The sequence below is a fragment of the Ochotona princeps genome, chromosome 14, assembly GCF_030435755.1.
Source record: "Ochotona princeps isolate mOchPri1 chromosome 14, mOchPri1.hap1, whole genome shotgun sequence".
NCBI lineage: Eukaryota > Metazoa > Chordata > Mammalia > Lagomorpha > Ochotonidae > Ochotona > Ochotona princeps.
Window position 1 is genome coordinate 28,584,827 of NC_080845.1, and position 21,881 is coordinate 28,606,707.

General features: G+C 51.4%; 1 protein-coding gene and 1 long non-coding RNA gene across 2 annotated transcripts in view; one reads left to right on the plus strand and one right to left on the minus strand.

Moving 5' to 3' along the window:
• Positions 1 to 19,481, plus strand: part of GABBR2 (gamma-aminobutyric acid type B receptor subunit 2) — a 336,630-nt gene extending 317,149 nt beyond the window's left edge. Inside the window, exons 14-19 of the mRNA XM_058673018.1 lie at positions 1,473 to 1,583; positions 2,808 to 3,032; positions 4,584 to 4,766; positions 13,052 to 13,181; positions 15,471 to 15,588; positions 18,382 to 19,481. Coding sequence (XP_058529001.1) covers positions 1,473 to 1,583; positions 2,808 to 3,032; positions 4,584 to 4,766; positions 13,052 to 13,181; positions 15,471 to 15,588; positions 18,382 to 18,547 — 933 coding nt within the window. The 3' untranslated portion in view covers positions 18,548 to 19,481. The remainder of the gene's footprint in view (positions 1 to 1,472; positions 1,584 to 2,807; positions 3,033 to 4,583; positions 4,767 to 13,051; positions 13,182 to 15,470; positions 15,589 to 18,381) is intronic.
• Positions 8,281 to 21,100, minus strand: LOC131481977 (uncharacterized). The gene is made up of 3 exons (XR_009246681.1): positions 20,685 to 21,100; positions 9,209 to 9,330; positions 8,281 to 8,434 (listed from the first exon to the last, which is right to left on the minus strand). It is a non-coding gene; the product is annotated as an uncharacterized LOC131481977 (long non-coding RNA).
• Between the last annotated feature and the right edge of the window lie 781 nt (positions 21,101 to 21,881).

Consider the following 21,881-nt stretch of genomic DNA (forward strand, 5'->3'; position numbering starts at 1 on the left):
ACCAGGGGGAAAGGAGTGTGCAAGTGAGAAACGCTGGTAGCAGATGGAGAAACCCTGGGTTTGAACAGAAGTCCAACGGAAATCCTTGAATGAGTGGGAGGAAGGGGCAGTTCGGTGGAATGCAGGGCATTGGAGGGGAGCAAGGCGGCTGAGAATCGCCACTTGCAGCCATCAGCATGACAAGTGACTCATGCAAGACTTGGCGGTGGATGCCAGGGCCACTGAGTTTGTGCTCAGAGGGAACCGGGTTACTCGCAGCCTCTAAGTGGCTCCCAGACAATCCATGGATCACAAAGGGGACAGGACACCTTTCCAATAGCAAGATCTGGCCAGCATCACCTCAATGTATGTCACTAACAGTGGAACAAAACATTAAGTGCCCCTGTTGGTGGGCGCCAGGGAGGCACGGACAGGTAGGGAGGAGCCCACTGGGCACATGCCATCAGAATCCGATCCTGACAACCCATGCAGACAGCCCCCACACTGACGACATTCACAGCAGAACAGAGCTGGAATCTTCCGAGACACTGACAGCGTGACAGACCAGAGCTGGCTAAGGGATTGTTTGCAATTCGAGGAGGCCAGAGAGACAGTCAGTACATGTAGGGCATGGTCTGATCTTGGAAAAAACCTACGTGTGTCTGAAAGGACATTATTGGCCCATCGGTGGCAGTGAAAATGCAGAGAGTGTGACATAAGATGCTGTAACAATGTAAGTTTCCTGAACTTGTGAAGTGTGTGTGGTTGTTTAAGACCATCTCTCATTGTTAGTAAATGCGGGCTGACCTATTTAGCAGTAAAAGGTCAGGGCATCTATAATTCATTCTGCAATGGCTCCGAAAAAACCTAAACTGTCCAGTAAACAGCATGTCACTCCTTGGATGCCTTTTTCTCTTCTTGCTACCATCTAGCTCATTCACTCTCACTGTGCCCGTTCAAGGTCATGAGGGGGAGAATTTGCCAGGGCAGGAGCCCCTCCACCAGTCTCTGGTTGCAGTACTTGGGGAGGTTTTGGATCAGTCTCAGGATTGGGAGCCTGGGGTCAGGTGACCACCCCCTTGTCCAGTCAGACCCAAGATGGGTCATGTGATCTGCATCATGGCTCCCACCCCTCCTTTTGTAATGGGGGCAGTGGGCAGGCCCCAGCCCTGACATGCATGGTGGCCAGCGTGTCCTGATCTCCCATCCCTTAGAGCTAACCCTTGAAGGCTTGTGAGCTAACTTTGGGCCTCATCCTCATTCTCATTCTTCCCACAAACATTACCAGTTACTGCTGAGGGTTAGCCCTCCTGCTGGATCCTCAGGAGCTGGAACTGGGATGGCACAGGCTGGGGTTACGACGGGGGTGGGAAGGATCCTTGTGAACCCAGGCACTGGCTGTGGCTCATGGTGAGGACAGGGCCTCGGATGAGGAGGAGTCGGCACTGTTGCCAGGTGCCAAACCCTAAGCGTTCTGTTTTCTCTTGGCACAGCCGGACCCAGCGGGGCGGGACATCTCTGTGCGCCCCCTCCTGGAGCACTGTGAAAACACCCACATGACCATCTGGCTTGGCATCGTCTACGCCTACAAGGGGCTTCTCATGGTAAGTGGTGAGCAGGAGGCAGGGCTGGGGAAGAGAGGACCCCTTCTCTCTCTCTCTCGTTCTCTGGCAGTATAAACTAAGCAGAGCCCCATGCCGAAGCACTTGCTGTCTGCCCAGCCTGGGCTTGGCCACGTGTTCTCTGTAGGAAACAGCTACAAATAATATGCCCATTTCACTAATGAGGAGACGGAGGCGCCAGGCCTTACTTGAGCCCACTCAGCTCATAAAGGACAGAGTCAAGCTATCAACCATAGTAAACCCCAGACCTACAGTTGCCCCTAAGCTGCTCCCAGCAACAGGTGACAGCAGGGCAGGCTCCCCTCCCGCATCCCACTGGGCCTTCTCTCCTTCCATGAGCAGCAGGCACTGTCATCCCCACTCTACATCTAAGCAAAGTCAAAGCCCAGAGAAGCTCCGTGATTTACCAAAGACTCGGGGGCAGCCTCGGGTCTCTGCGTCCGGCACACTTTCCACTTGGCTTGTCCATCACCGGTCATTTAGCAAGCCCACAGAACACCATAGAGCAGGATCAGGGCTAGGAAACCCCCAACGAGCCTGAACCACAATGGGCCTGGCATCTCTCCTCCATCCTGTGCCTACCAGGCCTTCCTTCACACCTCTCTGGGGACAGGGAGCAGGCTACTGCTCCATGGAGCTTCCCACCGTCCAGCTAGCTAAGTGTGGCCCCCATTCCAAGGCCGACAATGGAGTCCTCACCAAGACTGGCACTTCCGGTGCTGCTCAGATGCGCTCTCACCAGCTGCTGCCTCAGAGAATGCATAGCAATTGGTCCTGCACCCTGCAAAAGGCACCCCCAGAAGGGCATGGTTAGGAGTCCCTAGGCCAAGAGCGTGCCCCGCTCTCCATGCCAGTTGAAACCCTCTTGAGGTTGTGTCTCAGAGGTCTGCTGAGTCCCTTCTTGTAAGCACATGGGACTACTGCACAGCAATGTGGGACCCCCAATGCACTGGCCCACAGGTGATGCCCAGAGTGGACTGGCCAAGGGTCATGGGCTTGAATTCACAAGAAGCCTGCATTGCCCAAAAGGTCCTCAGCACCGCCCCGCCAAGGGAAACCAGGACCCAAGACTGCAGGCAGGCTACATCCATGGGATCTGGCCAGCAGCAGAGCCTGCTCTCTCCCGAAGGGAAGCTTCTGAGAGCAACAGGTACATGTCACGCCCTGTGCTAATCTTCTGTCCTTTCTGTCCACTCCCTGTGCCAGCTGTTCGGCTGTTTCTTAGCCTGGGAGACTCGCAACGTCAGCATACCGGCCCTCAATGACAGCAAGTACATCGGCATGAGCGTCTACAACGTGGGCATCATGTGCATCATCGGAGCCGCCGTCTCCTTCCTGACCCGGGACCAGCCCAACGTGCAGTTCTGCATCGTGGCCCTGGTCATCATCTTCTGCAGCACCATCACCCTCTGCCTGGTGTTTGTGCCCAAGGTAGACGCTACTTCAGGGCATTGCTGGGGCACTCAACAGCCTGTAGAAAGCTGTCTTGTTTATGTCTGTTTTACCATCACCATTTGGCAGGTGCTTCTTTCACGTCTTTTCATTTGATTTTCTGTGTTTTTTAAAGATTTATTTATTTTTATTGGAAAGGCAAATATACAGAGAGGAGGAGAGACAGAGGGGAAGATCTTCTGTCCAATGGTTTACTCCCCAAGCAGCTGCAACAGCTGTAGCTGAGCCAATCTGAAGCCAGGAGCCAGGAGCTTCCTGTGGGTCTCCCACGCAGGTGCAGGGTCCCAAGACTTTGGGCCGTCCTCGACTGCTTTCCCAGGCCACAAGCAGAGAGCTAGATGGGAAGTGGAACTGCCATGATTAGAACAGGCACCATATGGGATCCCGGCGCATTCAAGGCAAGGACTTCAGCCACTAGGCTGTCGTGCCGGGCCCACATCATTGCATTTGTAAAGGTTGGCAGTGGACATTGTTAAGATTTGGTCCTGATTACAGCACAGCTACGACTTTGTCAGTGGCCCTTTCTGTTTAGATGTGTGCCTGTGTTTCCCACATCCAGAACCTTCACTCATGGCAGCTTCCATAAGCCCATGTCTACCTGACCCCTTGCAGATAGTTTTATATTATAGATGAATATTTTTCGAGACTTATCCATGTGGTTATTTATTCAAAAGGCAGAGTCATAGAGAGAGGGAGAGAGACAGAAAGATCTCCCATCTACTGATTTACTCCCCAAATGGGCGCATCAGCCAGAACTGGGCCAGGCAAAAGCCAAGAGCCTGAAACTCCGTCTGGGGTATCCCATGTGGATGCAGGGATCCAAGCATCTTCCACTGCCTTTCCAGGTACATTAGCAGGGAGCTGGTTCACAAATGGAACAACTGGGACATGAACCAGCACCCATAGGGGATGCTGGCATTGCAGGCAGTGGCTTAATGAGCTGTGTCATAATGCCAGAGATCATTCTAGAGTAAAATCAAAAATGGGTAAAATCAGGTTTAAGTAGAAATTTTTGTAAGAGATTTTAAATATGTCTCTTAGCTCAGCTAAACCATGCCACAGACTCCTAAGCCCAGGAAACTGGAAGAGAACAAATGTGTGTGTGTGGCTTTATGCTATTTTAGAACAAGCACCTCTGCCGATTTCAGAGCTAGCTACCAGCCTGCCCCAAACCCATCACCCATCAGTGGCTCTAATCAGAGAGCTTCCCTTTCTCTACCCCATTGTCAGCAGCTGTCACCTCCACAGTCTAGGCTCAGCAGGAGCTGGATGTGTATGAACCTGGTGATCCCTCAGGACGGGCGCTGCGGGCTGCTGAGGGGATCAGGATAAGGGCCAGGAGGGATGCTGATGCTGAGCCAGGGGCGAGATCACACCCAAATAAGTGGCAAACCTGCCGAGCCCAGGGCTCCTGACTCCTGCCCCAAGCCTGCGTCCCTCCTGGAGCGGGACCTGCGGGGAGAGAGGCAGCAGGTATGGGAAGAGAAGCCCAGGGTTTTCTCTAAATTCAGTCCCGCCTTGGCCTTGCAGCTCATCACGTTGAGAACGAACCCAGATGCAGCAACGCAGAACAGACGGTTCCAGTTCACGCAGAACCAGAAGAAAGAAGACTCCAAGACATCCACGTCGGTCACCAGTGTGAACCAGGCCAGCACATCGCGCCTGGAGGGCCTGCAGTCAGAAAACCACCGCCTGCGCATGAAGATCACAGAGGTAGCTCGGTCCCCTGCATCCAGCCTCGCCCCCGGGGTCTCCTACAGAGGGGGGCGGGACAGCAGAACCCATCCCCTTGGCTTGTCCCAATCCTACAGGACTTTCCTGCCCACCTGGCCTGGGGCTTTCTGAAGGAAAGGAATGCTCAGGGGTTTGCTCACTGGCTCATGCTCTCACGCTCTCATCTCTGGTTTCTCTCGGCACAACACTATAGCCACTTGCATCTCAGTGATTTCGATCCAGAGAGAGCGACCCTCCAGGAAGGAGGCCTCCCTATGGCAAACCTGACCTTTGTCCTGAGGGCCCTTTTTTAAAATCAGTCAATTGAACAGATCCCAGCTGCTGCGTCACCCCCCCCAAATGCCCCCACAGCAGCCAAGAGTGGGCCAGATTAAAATAGGAACTCAGTTTGGGTCTCCCAGGCAGGTGTCAGAAACCCAAGCCCTTGAGCTGTTACCTGTTGCCTCCCCGGACACACACATTAGCAGGAAGCTAAAATGAGGAGTAGAGCCAGCCCTCTAACCCAGGCATGCTGATACTAGCTGCGGGTATCCCTAGCAGCGTCTTTTTCTTTTTTTAAGTTATTTCTTTATTTGTTCATTCATTCATTCATTCATTAGAAAGGCAGATTTGGGGGCCCAGTGGCGTGGCCTAGCAGCTGAAGTCCTTGCCTTGAACACACCGGGATCCCATATGTGCACCGGTTCTAATCCCGGCAGCTCCACTTCCCATCCAGCTCCCTGCTTGTGGCCTGGGAAAGCAGTTGAGGACGGCCCAAAGTTTGGGACCCTGCACCTGCGTGGGAGGCCCGGAAGAGGTTCCTGGTTCCCAGCTTCGGATCGCCACAGCACCGGCGGTTGCGGTCACTTGGGGAGTGAATCATTGGCTGGAAGATCTTCCTCTCTGACTCTCCTCCTCTCTGTATATCTGACTTTGTAATAACAGTAAATAAATCTTTAAAATTTTTTTAAAAAAAGAAAGGCAAATTTACGGAGAGAAGGAGAAACAGAAAAAGATAGATCTTCTATCCACTTGTTCATTTCCCAAGCAGCCACAACAGCCAGAACTGAGCTAATGCTAAGCCAGGAGCTTCTTCTAGGTCTCCCATGCCGGTGTAGGGTCCTAGGGATTTGGGCCATTCTCCACTGCTTTCCCAGGCCACAAGCAGGGAGCTGGATGGGAAGTGGAGCAGCTGGGACATGAACCTGTATGCATACAAGATACAGGCGCTTTAGCGAATTGAGCTGTCTTGCTGACCCCAAGTGATTTTAACTAACGCCTCACCCACCACTGTCCCAAGGGTTCTTCACTGGCTCTTGAATGTTCCAGACAGGCCAACAGCAGACTTTCCCATACCAGGAAGGGGACCCCCAACTCCATCACCCTGCTCTACCTCCTTGCGTCAAGAAGACTGGACCTGTAAGTTGAGGACCCCTGACTCAGGACGGAAGGAGCACAGAAAAGCATGTTGGTGAGGATGCTGGCCAGGTGCTGGAAGAAAAAGACCCAAACGAGCTGGCCCAGGGAGAAAATGTTGATTTCTGCCCCACCTAACAGCCCTGAGAGATGGCTGTGAGCAGCTGGGCTCCCCACAGTGCTTCCCGGACTGGATTCCTTCTCTGGGTTTTCTGCCTCTCCTCTTACCAGCAAGAGGCTTAATGAGTTCTTTCCTCTTTCCTCCGCTTGGCATAGAAATAAAAATCCAGGAAGCAAGTGCAAGCATAGGAGACATTATTATTCTTAGCAAAATGAAGCAACATCCCTTCAAGGATGTAGGGAAGTGTAATGTCCAACTGGACACTGGCTTCAGGAGAAATGGCTTGGGCTTTTTAAGGTTTCTCTCTCTCTTTCTCTCTCTCTCTCTCTCTCTCTCTCTCTCTCTCTCTCTCTCTCTCTCCCCCCCATAGTCATGGACTTAGGCAGGAGCAGAGAGAAGCACCTGGGAGGAGATTTCTGCAGTTTGTTCATTGGTAGCAATTTTGTCCAACTGCAACATTGCACCTATCAAAGCATATAGCCTATACAGGGTCTCTGTCTAAACAGCCCGGAAGCTGAAGCAGTGCTTACAAGCAGAGGGGGTGTTGCTATCACACCAGAAGTAGCCAACTTGGGTCCTTCCTGAGTCTAAGAGGGATCACATACACTCCTTCAAAGGCTGAGGTGACTGTATTAGATCGGAGATGATCAGCTGGGATGCACCTGCCCCCTCTTTCCAGGGCAAAGCTGATCAGGTGTTTGGCTATGACAGGGATCATCGTTGGATCACTCTCTTCCCATCTGGCCTGTGTCCCTCTAGGTTGGCCACAGCATAGCCAACACCCGGCTAATTCGTTACCCTCCACTATGTGCATAGACATAGCAAAGAGCACATTGTGAGCCCAGACAGAGTCACAATGCAAGATATGGGACACTCCAAAGGAGAGGCAGGTTGGAGACGGCAGATAGTAGAAAAGCATCCTGCACTGGGTAGGAGAGTACCGAGAGGTACAGGTCCAGTCACTTAGGGGGCGACGGCTCTCAAGCTTGCAGGATTACAGCCACACCTGTGATCACAGACAATTATGGGGGGACAGGATGTGACACACATGAGAAAACACTTACCTGTGGGCATTTTCTCCAAGAGTAGCCTGTGACCTGCCTGCTGGCTCACACGTGTGCACGGGCTCTGTAGAATCAGATTAGTCAGATATTTGGATCTCACTGGGTGTCTCTGCAGCCGTCCACCTCTTCCCCCTCCTGGGGGGTGACCAGGTGTCTACCTCGGATGCGTTGATGGAAGAAGAGACAGAAGTGGCAGCAGGGAAGCCCCCACCCCCGCCCGCCAAGCAATTTGCCTTTTTCTAACACAAAGTGTAAAGTGGTTATGTTTGCTTTTTGGTTGTTTTGTTTTTGTTCTCAGTTGAAAGCCTTACTTTTTGTGAGGCTTAGGAAACCAGCTGGAAGCCTCAAGGTCAAAGGCTTGATTCTAGAGCTTTCATTGGAAACCAACTGTTATGAGTTTAAATCATTTGGTCAAAATAAAAGTTAGACCTGAGTATTTTAACCAAAGCGGTGCACAAGATCTAATTAGTTAGAAAGTTAACTCTTGCAAGACTTGCATTTTTAAATCAATTAAACTCAATAGATGTAACAGAAAACACATATAAAACTTTTTTTAGATCATTGGAAAACACAGAAAAACCTCAATTGAAAGAATTAACATGTGGTATCAGAATATACATTCAGCATGCAGGACAGTTAAACACATCATGTAACAGAGGCAGGCAGTCCTGCAGTCCTGTTGCTTTGTTTTGTTTTGTTTTGTTTTGTCTTGTTTTGCTTTAAGAAAAACTGCCTTTTAAAATTTCCTTCTAGTCTCATCCAAACAAACCTGGCACAGCACTTCCACAAACCTTTTGCAACATGCTCATTCTTCAGTTCCTCTTTCCATCATAAATCTTTTTTTTTCCCTTAAAGATTTATTTATTTTTATTGGAAAGGCAGATTTACAAAGAGAAGGAGAGACAGAGAGAAAGATCTTCTGCACACTGGTTCACTTCCCAAGTGACTGCAATGGCTACAGCTGAGCTGATCCGAAGCCAAGAGCTTCTTCCAAGTCTCCCACACAGGTGCAGGGTCCCAAGGCTCTGGGCTGTCTTCGACTGCTTTCCCAGGCCACAAGCAGGGAGCTGGATGGGAAATTGTGGGACAAAAACCAGAATGCATATGAGATCCAAGCACATGCTAGAAGAGGATTTAGCCACTGAGCCATCACACCAGGCCCCATCAAAAGTCTTTTTATCAAAACATTCCTTTAACCTTTCATCAGCAAGGATACATTCTCACACTTAGAGCTTTCCTGAAAACTCTATTTTCTATCTACTGGTTTCTTCAATCCACCTCACAAACTCAGTGTCTCTAAGAGGAAAACCATCTTCTAAAAGATTCTGTAGAATTTAACTTTTAGTTACTTTAGTCAAAGGAAAACAACCAGGGACACTGGCAGGGTTGGGGGGCTGGTGGGTAAAGGCAGAGCCACAGAAACTTTGGCTGAAAGGTCCCTTCCCAAAAGAGGGGCAGGGGTCCCTGGGAGATTGCCCCAGGAGTGGGCCAGGGCTCAGGGACTGGCCTGACACATCTGTGAGGACACATCATCTGTGTGCAAAGATGCCAGTGTTGAGCAGAAACATGTGAGCCCAGCATCAGAGGGATCCAGGCTGGGGGAGCCTGGAAGGGGAGAGACACTGAGACTCATCATGGCTGGGAGGCCTGGTCCCATGAACCCCTGCTCCCTTAGAGCCGACTTCCTTCAAAAGGACAGTACCTGCCCTGCTCTGCATGGCAACCCAGTCCTGTACTGCATGGCAACCCGTCCTGCAGCCTGCTCCCTTCCACCCCCTGCTGGTACCGGCTGGGAAATGCTCACTCTCCTTCCATACCTGGGTAAGACTTGGAGGTCTTACCTTTTGTGGGCAGTTTGTCCCTAGGTAGGGAGGGCAAGTCCCTCCAGAAGAGGGCGATTTGGGACCCAGCTCTCCCGGTTTCAGGCAGGATTACAGGCCTTTAGGCTCAGCAGGTGGAGAGGCTGAGGGAACTTGAGACAGAACTGAAGGAGAAACATCTTTAAGGGGAATCTTGGACAGCTCCTGGACATTCTTTTATCTTTGTTGTTAGCTGTGTTCTCTGTTTTTTGAACCAAGCTCTTCCTTTTCCCTTCAATTTTGGAGCAAATTGTGGTGAGCCCTAGGATAAAAGAACGACTAAACATAGGAAATTTCTCCACATTTGCCTTGGCAGCAACAAGAGTAACTGGAGGAAGCTGTTCTAATTGAGGCATCCTAAGGGGAAACCAGGTCTCCCCATGTTTTGGGGGGTATTTGGGCTATATCTTGGAACAGAAAAGGATACCGAGTTTAAGAGTCTCAAGGTCAAAATGGTCTCCATTTTTGAGGACGCAGCCAAGTTCATGAGTCCTTTGGGACGTTTGGGATTCCACCTGAGCAACGAGAGGAACACTCAACAGAAAGCTTCTCCTCTTCCTAGCTCATTCTAAGATTGAAAAGGGTCCATGGTCAAGACTGAGGGCAAGTCGAACCTGATCTGCTGGACACCTACATGTGTGGCCATTGTAAGGGTGCTCTCACTGTCCATTGGGATGAACCACTCTCACACCCCACCCTCTTGCCTTCCTCCCTGATCGGTCATTGTGTGTAGACTGGGTCCAACCTTCCAGGTGGAGACGGAGGTGCCCACTTCCCAAACCCCATCTCTCAGTTCACTATCCACACTTACTAAATGTGCTGGCTGTGCAAGGCGAGACCTTGGAGTTTCCTAGGCAACCAAGATGGAGGGGAGTTCCCCGTTTCTGTGTCCAGACATGCAGGGGAAGAGGTTGTGGGCCGTCTTTCCAGACTAGACAACCTCTTGAGTACTCTCTCAAGCAGTTTCTTTGTCAGCCCAGACACCTGAGTCCCCCATAACCCTGCCTTTGTTCATGATTATGAGAAAATTTTAAAAAAAAATTTTTTTAAGCCCAAGGCATTTCTCCCAAGACCAGGATGCAGTTGGACCTACATCCTCATGAGGGGATGCATTCCTATTGCTTCACTTCGTATCAAGTTGCTCTTGCCCCCGCACTTGCTTCCCAGCTTTGTATTTCTGTACAGAGTTGAGAGAAGACCCTGCCAAGCTTCACCAATAACCACATGATCCTTTTTCTTAATCAAATGGCTCCTGGTCATTCTCTGCATCACCAAAACCTTCAACCCTCAAAACAGTCAAGTTTTTTAAGAGTCTCTATGCAACCCAGGGCCAAGGGTGGTGAGTAACACCAAGATCTCTAGGGAGACGTCTTGCAGGGTCTCTCGCCAGCAGGGTTAATACTAGAAAATGTATGGTTGCTATTACTGGGCCCTCTAAGGGGAGTGCTTCTACTGTGGCCCTCCTCACTGCACTTGTCTGCTGTGGCTGCTTAGGCTTCCCCACAAAAAAAAACAGTTTTAGCTCTGGACTAGCTAAGCTTCGCACACATGGCTAGTCAACATGAGCCAAGCATCAGTGTGCCACCACCAGCTAACCATAGTGAGCTCAGGAAACCTCCGATTCCAGAACAGCTGCCCTTCCTGAACTCCACCCCACCTCTGCCCACAGTACAATCCCTCTGGAGCTTCGACCCTAGCCAAGCCGTAGTCGGGAGGACTCCACGCTTACAGAGAGCTGGGTGGTGCCACGAACAGTCAGTCCCACAGACACACTCACACCGCAGGGAAGAAGATACACACCTGATGAAGTCTTCTCGCTGTTGAATCAGGCCACCCCACGCTGCCGCACGGTGGGCACCAGGAATGCTGCTGGCAAAACTTGCAGCTTGGTGCGTTCTTTCCTTGGCTTAGCATAGAAATAAAAAGCCAGGAAGCAAGTGCAAGTGTGAGACACTTTGTTCTCAGCAAAGTCAAGTGACAAGCAAGCATGTCCCCAAGAGAATGTAGGGAAATGGACTGCCCAGCTGGGCACTGGCTGGAGCTTTTTAAGGTTTTATTCTTTCTCTTTCTCATAGTCATGAACTTAGGAAGGGCCAGAGGGGGATCCAGTGGCTGGGCTGGTAGAAAGATACCTGGAAGGAGATTTATGCACTTTGTATTGGTCAGCAACATTCATCAACTGCAACATTGCTCCACTGGCTATCTGGTCTGGGATCATGACCCCCAACCTCCTCTCCCTGTGTCTGGGCAGAGGAGCACAAGGGCAACCCCCTTCTATGTGGGTTGCCTAGGCAACTCCAAGGTCCTGCTTTGCACAGCTTTGCATAGCCAGCATGTTTAGTATGTGTGGACAGAACTGTGCGATGGGATCTGTGAGGCAGGCACCACCCCTCGTCCTCCTCTGGAGCTCTGTTCTCGGCCTCAACTCCCAAGTAGTTGGCAAGAATGTACATGAGCTCACCTAGCCACAGACGACTTGGGGGAAAGCACTGATTGTCACCAGGAGGAAGTGAGGGGAAGGTGGCCAGATGAGAGGATGCCCAACGGAACTTGAGTTTCAAATAAACAATTTTGTTTTCAGTATAACTGTATCCCAACACTTGGGATCTACTTATAGGAAAGAAAGGAGTCATTATCTGAAATGCACCTGCAACTGGACACACTGTTTGAATGTTCTAGAGCTGGTAGCCCTCCTGAGAGAGCTCACAAGCAGTGGTGTGTGCACCTGCCCATGCCTGCTGCAGGACAGGGCAGGGCCCCAAGCAGAGTAGGGGGGCTCTGTCCCTTGATGCCCACTGCAGGTTCTATTTGAGACTTCTCTAGGGTAACTGATACAATATCTCTGCCAGTCCATGTCGGTGTACACACTCCAGCCATCCAGAGTTCACAGCCTGAGCTGCTGGTAACCACCCCAAAATGTTGGGCTATTTTCCCTGGAAATGAATCCCCATATGGCCTCCTGTGATCCCAGGGGCTCTGCTACCTAAATGCTCCAGAACGGGTATCTTCCTCTCCATCTGCCTGAAGATGTGTTGAACCACTTGATTATTGTGGAGCTGATCTCAGAACAGCACTTTGTAGTTTGTGAGGTCCCCACTCCATAAACTGTACTGCCAATCCTAACTACCCTGAGCCCCCTTCCCTAACACACACACACACACACACACACACACACACACACACACACTTCTCTGGGACTGCATTACCCCGGGATTTGCACCTGATTCTTATTCAACCTAAGGATGACAGAGACCCATTCTGACAGACTCCTGTGGTTGAACCCCTGCTGGGCTGTGCATCAGGACAATGTGTGTCTCAGAGCAGACAAGCCCTTACCCATGCATCCTCCGACTGGGGGTCTCGCTGGGGCCCAATGCCAGTAGTTATGATAACACTGTTGTAGGAGCGGCTTAGCTTGCTGTGCATTATCTCAATCTTCATGACACCCACACAAGGTAGGCGTGATCACCACCCCACAAGATTAATAAGAAAATTAAGACTGGGGTCCCACCCACCAGCACAAGCATGCAAAGAACACTCCTGGAATTGTCCCAGATCCATCCAACCCCAGAACCCAGGCCCTCACCATCTCCTGCCTCTGCCTCCCTGGGCTCGCCTGGCCACACCATCAAGGGGCAAGCCTACACTAAATCCAGCTTCCTCCCAACATAGTCCCTGCTTGAACAAGAACTGTCAGCTCCCTCCGCTCATCTACTCCAAGATGCAGAGGCCCCTAGTTCTCTGCACCCTCCAATGTCAAGCTGCCAGGGGATGGGGCTGGGCAGGAGTGGGGATTTGGAGTCAGCTGGAGCCTGTGTCTTGCAGCTGGATAAAGACTTGGAAGAGGTCACCATGCAGCTGCAGGACACCCCAGAGAAGACCACCTACATTAAACAGAACCACTACCAAGAGCTCAATGACATCCTCAACCTTGGCAACTTCCCTGAGACCACAGGTAAGAGAGGCGGGGCTCCTGCAGTGCCAGCTGCCATCAGCTTCCATTTGGCAGATGAGGAAACTGAGGCTCGGAGGGCGGGTGCTGCTGCAGGTCCTGTATCCTGACCACAGTTTGAGGTCTGCCTAGAGCTCTTCCCACCTCCACCTGGTCCTTGGGCTTCCTGATCCTGTCGTTCAACATCCAGTTCCACACAAACACAGCATGGCCAGCATTCCCAGTATGCTGACTGCATGCCCACTGCCCTGGGGTCCTTAGCAGGCACTTTACCGATGTCCTTGGAACAGCACCTACGGTTCCAGGTGCCCCTCGTCAAGATACAAGGAAAGGATGGGCAGCAAGGTAGGATACAATACCTGGCTAACCCAGTATCTGGGACTGCAAATGCCAACACACACCATGTGTGCCTCCCCTTCAGCCAACACTGAACGCATTTCCAGTGCCAGTAAGAGTGTTTGGAAATGGGCTTTCTTCTGTATTGGATTTTTTTTTTTTTTTAAGATTTATTTATTTTTATTGGAAAGGCAGATATACAGAGAGGAGGAGATACAGAGAGGAAGATCTTCTGTCTGATCGTTCACTCCCCAAGTGGCTGCAACGGCTGGAGCTGCACCAGTCTGAAGCCAGGAGCCCAGGGCTTCTTCCGAGTCTCCCACACAGGTGCAGGGTTCCAAGGCTTTGGGCCGTCCCTAACTGCTTTCCCAGGACATAAGCAGGGAGCTGGATGGGAAGCGGGGCCACCGTGATCAGAACCAGCACCTATATGGGATCCCGGCATGTTCAAGGCGAGGACTTTAGCCGCTAGGCCAACACGCCAGGCCCTGTACTGTTTTGAAAGCCCATCTGGCATCATCCAGATGCAGGAACTTGGCAGGTAGAGCTGGTCCCACACGGGCAAAGGAGAACACACAATACTTCTGTAGGTGGCGCTGTGACCCCAGTGGGCTGTGGCAACACACACGCTCACCCAAAGTTCACTGTTATGCTTTTCCATTTCTGCCATTCTTAACAAATCTTTTTTTTTTAAGTTGCGAAGGCAGATTTGCAAAGAGAAGGAGAGACAGAGAGAAAGATCTTCTGCCCACTGGTTCACTCCCCAAGTGGCAACAATAGCCAAAGCTGAGCTGATCCAAAGCCAGGATCCAGGAGCTTCATCTGGGACTCCCACACAGGTGCAGGGTCCCCAGGCCTTGGGCCATCCTCCACTGCTTTCCTAGGCCACAAACAGGGAGCTGGATGGAAGTGGAGCAGCCAGGGCATGAACCAGCACCCATGTGGGATTCCAGCACTTGCAAGGCGAGGATTTAGCCACTAGGCTACCGCACCAGGCCCAGCAACCATATCTCTTACAGGAGTCTGTTTTTATCATTATGTCCCTATACAGCATGAAGAGGAAGACCTCTAAGTTAGAACCTGATATTCCTAAGTTACATTGCCTACATGGTTCTCTCTGCTTTCTCTCTTTCATCTCTTAGAAGAAGGGCAGCCCAGGGCAGGCCACACACATGCCCAGCACACTGTTTCTACCCTGGCCGAGGCTCTAGGGCTCACAACTTTGGACCCAGGAGAACCACTAGACAGACCTCAGCTTGACCAACACAGAGACGATGGCTCTTTCACTTCCTTGTTGCCTTTGAGCAGTTTCTTAGAAAGCTTGTCTTTACTATTTTTTTAATATTTATTTGAAAGGCAATGTAACAGAGAGAGGGGCAGAGACAGAAAAAGCTCTGGTTCACGCCCCCAAAGCTGGGCCTGGCTGAAGCCAGAAGCCTGGAATTCTATCATGGTCTCCCACGTGGGTGGCAAAGTCCCAAGTTTAGAGGCTGTCTTCTGCTACTTTGCCAGGAGCATTAGCAGACAGCTGGATAGAAAGCAGAGCATCCGAGATTCGAATCAGAGTTCCAGTATGGGATGCCCATATCACACGTGGCAGCCTAAGCCGCTGGGTCACACCAGCTGAACCTGATGGTTTTGTGGGTTTTCTTTTAAAAACTGAGTTAGGGCCAACCAGGTGGCATATCAGGCTAATCACATGACTGCAGTGTGTCCCAGCTTCTCCACTTCCGATTAAGCTCTCTGGTTGTGGCCTGGGAATACAGCAGAGGATGGCCTATGTCCTTGGGCCTCTGTACCGATGTGGGAGACCAGGAGGAAGCTCCTGATTCCTGGCTTCAGGTCAGCTCAGCTCTGGCTGTGTTGCAGCCCTTTGCGGGAGTGAACTAGCAGAAAGCAAATCTCAGAAAAAAAAATGCAGTTGACTATGTTATCGTTTTATTGTTTTGCATTCAGATGGGGGAAAGGCCATTTTAAAAAATCACCTTGATCAGAATCCCCAGCTGCAGTGGAATACAACAGAGCCCTCGCGGACATGCAAAGATCCTATAGAAGATATAAACTCCCCAGAACAGTAAGTACCTGCTCCTTCGAGACTAATCACCCAACGGGTCGGCGTTCCCACACAGTGGCTGATAGTTGGCACCATGCGTACTCACAACTGTTGCTTGACTTGAATTCAGCAGCGATTCTATAGTGCAAGAAGAATTATAATGTTCTTTTTACAGATGAGAAAAACCAGTATTCACAAGAGGGGAGGAGGGATCTTATCCAAGCTTACTTTGCTGTCAAATGCAGGCGCTCAGACATGAACTTGGCTCTTTGCAACATTAAATCCCACTTCTCTACCTTCATTATACATAGTATTGAACCTTGCTAAAGCCACTTACTCAAAGAGACCCCTACCAGGTATCAGGTGTAGGTGCTAAGGACACAGCATGGAACTCCCATTCTGTCTGGCAGGAGAACAGGTGAATTTAAAAAGCAAGACATGGGCTGAGCGTGTTTAGTGATAGTTGCTTCAAAGAAAAGTCAATCAGGGTATGTGGATGTGGGAACAGGAGTGTCTGTTACAGAAAAGCAGCTACAAGGTGCTGCCTAAGCACAGACCCGAACACCTCACTGTATCTGCCCTGCCCTTTGGCAATTGTAGTGCTCCCCCATCCTACAGCAGCTGGGAAGCAGAGGCCGCAAATGTGAACTCCAAAGACAGACCTCTGGCAAGTGACGGGCAGAGTGGAAACAGCTCGGCAGCTGGACCAGCAGCTGCAGCAGCATCACGGGAGCCAGTTAATGTCAGAGCTGACAGTCTAGCAGGCAGATTAGCTGCAAGGCGGGGAACAGCCTACGGCGGCTCCCTGGCAGGTGCTGGCAGCCTGATGAAATGGAAGCACCATGAGGGTAAGGGATGGTCCTCAAGTGCCTCTGGCCCTCCATTTCCAGCACTGAGCAGGTTCTCAGCAAGCTTGTGTTGAACGCACGAGAAAGTGAATAGTATCCCAACAGCAGAATAATTCTGTGACTCTGACAACCACAGACCAACCCCAGCCTTGCCTGGGCAAATAAACCTTGCCCCCTCCTCCCAGGTCAAAAGAAAATCTTCCTGGGTGCTTGGCCAACACCCTGTTGCACTAAGGACTAGGTCATGGCCATCATGGCATAGATTCCACTTTCATTTCAAAATGAGCTCTCTGCTCCAAGGCATGTCTGTGAGCTGTCTCTTGGGAGAAGCTTGTCTGGCCAACAGGAACTTGAGAATGGGGCAGGGGGAGGAAGCCAACAGCCCATCAACACCCTAAGTAAACTTGGAATGAGACAGACCCTCTTGAGTGGATTTGATTCCCACCGTAAAGCAAGCTGCTCCAGGTGTGAGCTTGTTTCTGTGAACAAGTGGCAGAAGCTCTCTACTCTGTCCTCTTCTGTGTAACGGAAATAGCAGTATTTCTTTGGCCTATTGGCTTTTGCTGAGATCTAGGGGTTTTTTGCCACCAGAGATACAAGGAGGCCTCAGAACTCAGTGCCTTCCTGGGCAGCTGTGGCATACTAAATGAGCAATGGACAACCATCAAGAAATGAAGCTGGCCAGCGGAGCTCAGGAGCAGTCACCCAGCACACTGCCCATGCACAGTCTTCCCAGCAGTGAGGGTAGCTGGCCACACTGCGGTTCCCGGGACCATTAAGGCTGTGGCAGCGAAAAAGAGCTCCCTCTTCCTTGCTGCTCCTCCACCCCCAGGCTGACTTCACTTTCAGTTTGTCCCTGCCTTTTTCTCTGGGTATTCCCCAAGGGTTCTGAGGACCTCAGGGAGGGAGGGGCTCATGCTTTGATGAAGTCAGTATGTAAAGAATGACATTTAATTTTTTTTTACTTTTTTTATTATTTATTATTTTTAATTCATTAATTACATTGTATTATGTGACACAGTTTCATAGGTACTTGGGTTCTCCCCACCCCTCCCCAAACCCTCCCTCCATGGTGTATTCCTCCACCGTGTTGCATAACCACAGTTCAAGTTCAGTTGAGATTCCCCCATTGCAAGCATATACCAAATATAGAGTCCAGCATCTTATTGTCCAGTCAAGTTCAACGGCTTCTTAGGCATACCCTCTCTGGTCTGAAGACAGAGCCAGCAGAGTATCATCCCAGTCAATTAAAAGCTCCAACATACCATCAGCAAATACATACATTTTTTTATTAATTATTTTGCATTATGTGACAGTTTCATAGGCTCTGGGAATCCCCCCACCCCTCTCCCTCCCCTCCCCCTGGTGGATTACTCCACCTTGATGCAGTATTACAGCTCAAATTCAATCAAGATTCTTTCCTTGCAAACATATACCAAGCATAGAGTCCAACTACTTATTGGAATGACATTTAATTTTAAAAAATGTTTTTCAAGAGGCAGAGAGCACCCATCTACTGGCTAGCTCCCCAGATGCCTGCAAAAGAGGGTGAAGGGCAAAGTGGAGAATTGGGAACTCAATCCAGGTCTCCCATGTGGGTGACAGACACCCAATCACAGGACACGACACACTGCCTCCTGGGATTGGGATCAGGATCAGGACTACAAGAAGCCGGAATCCACGGTGAACCCAGGCCTCCGCCAGAGGGCATGGATGTCTTCATTGCCGAGCCAGACATTCAGACTGGAGCTGGAAAGAAATGCAGATATAGAATATTCCAGGCAGAGAAATAGCACATGTCCAGGTGAAACAGAGGCCACATTGCAGGAGTGTCAGAGAGGGGTTTGGTGATAAATGGATCTCAGGGAGTCCCAAATATGACCCCAAAACGTGCCCCCTTCCGTCTCCTCGCTTCGGCTAGGAACGATACTAAGGCACTAACTCTCCTCCCTGTCTTTCCTTGCAGCATCCAGCGCCGGCTGTCCCTCCAGCTCCCCATCCTCCACCACGCCTACCTCCCGTCCATCGGAGGCGTGGACGCCAGCTGCGTCAGCCCCTGCGTCAGCCCCACTGCCAGCCCCCGCCACAGACACGTACCGCCCTCCTTTCGAGTCATGGTCTCAGGCCTGTAAGGTGGGAGGCCCGGGGCCAGGGCCTCGCCATGACGGAACCACACCTGGGGCAGGGCAGGGGCGGCGGCTGCAGGAGAAGCTGGGCGCCACAGCTGGCCTCTCGGGACTGCTCGGACAGCACTCAGGGGTCACGGCCCAGGGAGGCCTTGGCACCTGACCTCGAGCCTTATTGGTGAAGTTTTTTTTCACAAAGAAGAGGAATGGAAATGACTTCTTCCTGCAGTCATTCCTCCTATGAACGAGGAGGAGCTGACATATCTGAAACTTGCAAAAAATAATAATAATCATAATAAGTCTAGACAAGGAGAAAGGCAGGCGCACTCCAGCTACAAGTCAGCGTGTCCTCAAGCAGCCTGGGGAACAGGCTGGGGCTTGTGGAGACAGCGTTGCTGTTCTCTACACACACATCCCCAGCCCCAGGCTGGCGCTGCACCTCCTGTCCACCAAGGGACAGCCGGGCAGAGCCGCCAGCTGCAGTGGTGGCCAGCTCAGCCCCCTCCCTTAGCCACTGTGGAGCAGGGAGTCTGCAGAAAGGGCAGTGGCCGTTGGCTGGCACCCGGAGGGCTGGGCTGTGGAGCAGGCCGGCTCACAAGCCCTCCACCCTCCCCAGGGACCGCCAGCACCCACTGAGAGATGTTCATTAGCTCTGATAAATGCCACACAATTAACACCATGACATCTGTGCTGGGGATTTGGGGTACATTACCACTCGGAGTGCCAGCCGCTTGCTCGGCAGCATTCACCAACAGTCTGTGATGCTCCTGGCACACCGGCCACGTCTGGGTGTCCCGCCCCTCCGCCAGATCACGGGGGCCAGCCACTTGCCCTACCCATGGAACAACGTCTCCCCCAGCAAACACTCTTAAGGAAAGATTGTGCACTTTAACCTCCTGTCACAGCCCAAGGGCTGGCTAGGATGTGTCTTTTTTTTCTTCTTCTTCTTCTTTCTTTCTTTCTTTTTTTTTTTCCTGACCAAAGTGAATTGAGGGCATTCTGCTCAAAAAGGTATCCCTGGTAACCAAGAGCAGAGGGCCCCCACCCCAGGCCTAAGGTTTCCCTTGGCCTCCAGAAGGTAGGACATGCCTTCCAGGCCAGTCTGTGGGCCCTCTCCTGGTTGTGGGGGGTGGAAGAGAGGGAGCTGGCTAGGGCCGGTCAGTGGGCAGATGGATCTTCCCTCATAAGCACGCTCTTCGTCCTCACTGATGTCCAAAAGACCACTGGCCTGGCACCCAATCCTCAGGCCCCTCGGCGTCCCTCTGGAACCCTGAACAAGGCACAGGTGTCTGAGCCCCCCACATCCCCTCTGGAACAGATTGGGGTTGAGACAACACCCAACCTGCCTACCTCACAGGGTCACTCTGAGGATGGAAACTTCATCTCGGCCGGGAAAGCTTCCTACCAAACAATGAGGCAGCCCTGACCTGTGAGGTATTTCCTACAACCATGACCTTCAGCCCTCACCACAGCCAGAGGGGAAAGCAGGGGAATGCAAGCTTTCAGCACAGCCCTCTGCCCGGAGCGGCCAGGCCCGGCTGGAGGGAGGCTCCCGGCGACTTTCCGACATTCCCAGACAGGTTCGTTCTTGTATTAGAAAGGCCTGATTGACCACATCCAGGGCGTCTGCACAAGCGAGCGGCTCACTTTCCTCCCTCTAGAATCCTAAGGCAGCTTCAACAGGCAGGCAATAATCTCTTCCCAGAACCACTGCGGTCAGGAAGCCACTGTGGTCACCACCAGGCATTGGCAAAAGGGCCCACTGGAATCACCACCACCACCATGTTCAAACACTCCCTACTTCACATAGCATAGCTCTCCCCTCCTCACAAAGAGAGGTCATGGAGATACTGTAGTTTTTAGGGTTAAAAACAACAAAAACTATACAAAAAAAATCAATCTGAACATGTCACTGGTCAAGTTGAATTCATGCTCTGTTTAGGCACTAAAAAAAAATTGGTGTTGTCACTCACTGTGTATTAACCAGTATTACCTTGCTTTCTTGATTTCACCAAAACCAAATTTAAAAGACCACATTTCATTTTTCCAAGTGAAAAAGCGACAATTAATTGTACATACTGTATACACACACACACACACACACACACACACACCCCCCTGTAGAAATATTACTCCAGCCTACCAGGGCACAAAGTACTGGTCTGTCGGAGGTGAGAGTGTGCGTCCATGGCCCTCTGTGACTCCCGAGCGTGCGCCGTCTTCTAGATTAATCCACAGAGGTCACCCTCCGTCTCACTGATACTGTAGGTTCACATCTTTTCTTTCGGAATTAACTTCCCCATGAATAACGAGACACACACCCTTGTTCCCAGACGTGACTCCTAGCAGTCTGATGGTTCTGTTCTTTCTTATGCAGCAAATACCCCCTTTTATTTCCGGAGAGGTTTCGGCCTCCCCGAAAAGCATCTTCCACCACGTTAGTGCACAAACGCTTACGAATTAGACCGGAACTGCCAGAATCCGATGTACATGAGGAATTGCTCTCCTGCCCCTATTGCATGGTATCGATTTTTAATAAATTGTTGCAAAATTTGTTTTTATGAATCCAAGGGGGAAAACCTGTCATCTTTCATGCCTGCTTTTTCCAGGACTCAGGTCAGCTTGGGCCACCTGCCTCTGCTCAGAAAAAAAAAAAAATCAGGGTTCCGTCCACCTAAACTGCCCTCCCCTGGCTTCTGCAATCACACAGCAGCCCTGTGTCCAGGAGCCGGGGTGGGGAGACCCCAATTTCTGATGGTTCCAGGTGGGAACCTGACCATAGATAGCTATCTCAGGATCCCTCCCTGGGAGAAGTGCGTTCTGCAGTGGAAGACAACAATAGCAGGAGAAGGCCCGGCGTGGCAGCTGAGCCCACCAGGGTCCAAACTCCCTAGGAGCCATGTGCGCCTGCTTGCACGCTGGGCCCTCTTGTGGAATGTGTTCTCTGTAGGATTATCTGCCCTTCCCTAAATTATCCTTTTTCCCCTCAATGAGTTCAAGCTGGGCTCCCACGGCCTGCCATCACTGTCTCCCTAGCCCCGACTGCCTTGTGGGATTTGAAAGCCTGTAGAAAATGGGGGAGGGGGGAGCACCCCATGAACCACCTGCACCTGCTCCAGCACAGGACGCCCTCAGCTGGCAGCTCCGTGTCATCCTCCTAGATACCCACCCACCCACCACCATCCCACTGGGTGCATCCTCATGCTGTCCTCTCCCCTAGCCACACTCCAAGTTTCCTGCAGGAGTGTGGGGGCAGGGGAGGGGGCTGCTTCCTTGGTGCTCCACCAGGCAGCCAGTCCTCCCTGCGGCCCAGGACAGACTCCCCTGGCCTTAGCAGAGA